Source organism: Haplochromis burtoni, unplaced genomic scaffold (assembly GCF_018398535.1).
Source record: "Haplochromis burtoni strain Fernald_Lab_line unplaced genomic scaffold, NCSU_Asbu1 Contig_2498, whole genome shotgun sequence".
NCBI classification, from domain to species: Eukaryota; Metazoa; Chordata; class Actinopteri; order Cichliformes; family Cichlidae; genus Haplochromis; species Haplochromis burtoni.
In genome coordinates this window covers 6,752-9,667 of record NW_024584859.1, presented here as the reverse complement: position 1 = coordinate 9,667, position 2,916 = coordinate 6,752, and the positions used below count along the sequence as shown (strand labels likewise).

Here is a 2,916-nt window from a genome sequence, read left to right as displayed (position 1 = left end):
CACTGTGTGCTGTTTAAATGTAAAATCATTTTATTATGACTATTAAGGTTAAATGGCGCAGCTAGAACAGGGATGTAATTGTGGCACACTAAGATGTATTGTGTTAATGCAGCTTTTTAACAAATGACAGCTTATTTTTTAACAGTGTTAGATATTGACTTGTGCTCTTAGGTGAAAGTTTAAAGGTCACAATGTGAAACTGAATCATGAAATTTCAACAGATGTTTTGACAGTTATATATTTTTCTCAGTTAATTGTATGTTTAATGGACAACAGACCTGGAGAGCATTTGCTGCTCCACTCATACTTGCAGCAACCCTGCACAGTGCAAGATTCTGTGTTGGTGGGTGTCAAGTTTGAATTGTTGAACTAGCAGCAGAGTGGGGTCTTAGTCTCTATTTCAGCAGTTACCTCGGTCTAAACCAGCTGAACTGTCCATCATGAATCATGTCTGTCTCCATAACTGTTTGTCACGATGCTGTATTTGCAGAATAATTGGTGCTGTGTACTAATAACCTGTGTCTGATTTGGCAGGCCTTCTACTTTGACCGTGATGATGTGGCCCTGCCAGGCTTCTCCCACTTCTTCAAGGAGAACAGCCATGAGGAGAGGGAGCACGCTGACAAGCTGCTGTCCTTCCAGAACAAGAGAGGAGGTCGCGTCTTACTCCAGGACATCAAGGTGTGTACAAACTGAACCAGTCCTGCTGTGACATACCTGACTGTGTCTCTGACACAGAAACTGGGATTAATGAGCAGTGTTATGACACTTGTTCTCTTCCTGTTGTTGCATTAGTGTGTAATGTGTACACAGAGCTTAAAACAAGTGTTCGGTCTCTAACAGAATTGTTTGTTGTGCAGAAACCAGAGCGTGACGAGTGGGGCAGCGGGCTGGAGGCCATGCAGTGTGCTCTGCAGCTGGAGAAGAATGTCAACCAGGCTCTGCTGGACCTGCACAAGCTGGCTTCTCAGCATAATGACCCTCATGTAAGTGGGAGTTGGAGGGAAGAGTTTGGGGTTAAAGACTGAACTAGTTCATGCTGTGTATGTTTGACAAATCATCAAATGTTAACTGTAGTTTGTTTTCCCAGCTGTGTGACTTCCTGGAGAGCCACTACCTGGATGAGCATGAAAATAGATAGCAGGGACATAATTTAGAGGGGACAATTTCAAGGATCTGACAGCTACAAATGGAATGTTGCTCCTGATTGAACCACAAGTCAGTCCAATGCTTAAGAAGCTGCCAAGTAGAGCCTAACACAGTGAGTAGCTCATTAACTAATTTTCCCATCCACATGGACTCCGCACATGGTGCAGTGCATGCCACCTAGCAACCCAAACAAGATTGCAGTATACCTATGCGTGATATCAGAAGGAAAAGTTCTCTACTGAGACCCTGGTCGTACGATGGTTTTCAAAGGATAAGGACATGCATCCCTGTGATATGTTAAAGACATAAGTACAACGTCATAAAATGCTCGAGAAGTCTGTGAGGAGAAAGAAGCTCTGGAGAGACATCTAAAATGTCCGTGGGGAACTCATGCAATCAGGTTAAACAAACACAAGAGCTTTGAAGTAAAACTCACTTCTGCCTCCAAGTGTCAAACACTTTAAGAACCTTGAGGCAACTGTTATTGTGATTTGGCACTATATAAATAAAATTGAATTGAACTGAATTGAAACACACAAAGGTGACCTGTGGAGTTCCACAGGGTTCTTTGCTAGGACCATTTCTCTTTCCATTATACATGCTTTCCAATCATTCAAATATCATTAGAAAGTATAGCATACATTTGAACTGCCATAGTGATGATACACAACTTTATCTGTCAATGAAGCCAGAAGACACACACATTAGTTAAAGTGCAGGAGTATGTTAAACAAATAAAGGCCTGGATGACCTCTAATTTCTTGCTTCTAAATTGAAATAAAACTGAGGTTATTAAACTCCAAAATCTTACAAACATGGCATGAGCTTGGCCTCTAGTAACCCTGTCATGAACCTTGGATATGTAGGACTGCTTTCTTCCAATCGAGCAATATCTTTAAATTAGAAACGTCCTATCTCAGAGTGATGCTGATGAATTCATTCACTTAATACTTCTAGGCTGAACTATTGTAATTCATTATTATCAGGTTGTCCTAAAAACTCCCGAAAAGCCTTTAGTTGATCCAAAACGCTTTTGTGAGAGTACTGACAGGGGACTAGAGAGAGCGTATTTCTCCCTTATTAGCTTCTCTTCATTGGCTCCCTGATAAATCCAGAATTTAATTCAAAATCCTTCTCCTCACATACAAGGCTGTGAATAATCAGGCCCTATCTTATCTCAAACACCTCATAGTATTATATCACCCTAAAGGACACTTCACTCTCAAATGTGTGTGATGAAAAATTTCTGTTAGTCTCAATTAAAGTGTTTAAGTGTTTATGCGTACGCTGAGTTGTGACACCACAATGGAAAACTTCAACCGAACAGTCGAAAACTAGATGAACTTATCTCAGCCTCAGTAGCTGAAGAAAATTGCAGCTGACCCTGTCTGTGGACTTCACAACACCTGCTTACTTGTTGTTTCTCCGATGTTTAAAAATAGAATTTGAAGCCGCCCCCTCTTCTTTGGAGCTCACAGTCATCAGGTGACCCTGAATCCTCCCTTGGTTATGCCGTAATAAGCTTAAACTGCTGGGGACTTCCCATGATAGTATTTCTGAGCTTTCTTCTTTGCTAACCATTTTTACTTACTATGAGTTTATATGACTCTGCATTTAACAATTAGTTATAATTTATCTCCACTCTGTTCCACAGTGTCTTTTATCCTGTTTTCCTCCCATTTCCCTCAACCTAGATGGCTGGTTCTGGATCTGCCTTTCGCTCTTCCTTACTTATCTTGTTCTCTGCTGTGTTGTCCATTTTCACAG

The 2,916-nt window shown here is 41.0% G+C and overlaps 1 protein-coding gene across 1 annotated transcript in view; it reads left to right on the top strand.

The window, feature by feature from the left end:
- The window catches only part of LOC121813767 (ferritin, middle subunit-like), a 2,201-nt gene extending 1,060 nt beyond the window's left edge, over positions 1-1,141 (top strand). Inside the window, exons 2-4 of the mRNA XM_042217663.1 lie at positions 535-681; positions 861-986; positions 1,091-1,141. Coding sequence (XP_042073597.1) covers positions 535-681; positions 861-986; positions 1,091-1,141 — 324 coding nt within the window. The remainder of the gene's footprint in view (positions 1-534; positions 682-860; positions 987-1,090) is intronic.
- The last annotated feature ends 1,775 nt before the right edge of the window (positions 1,142-2,916 follow it).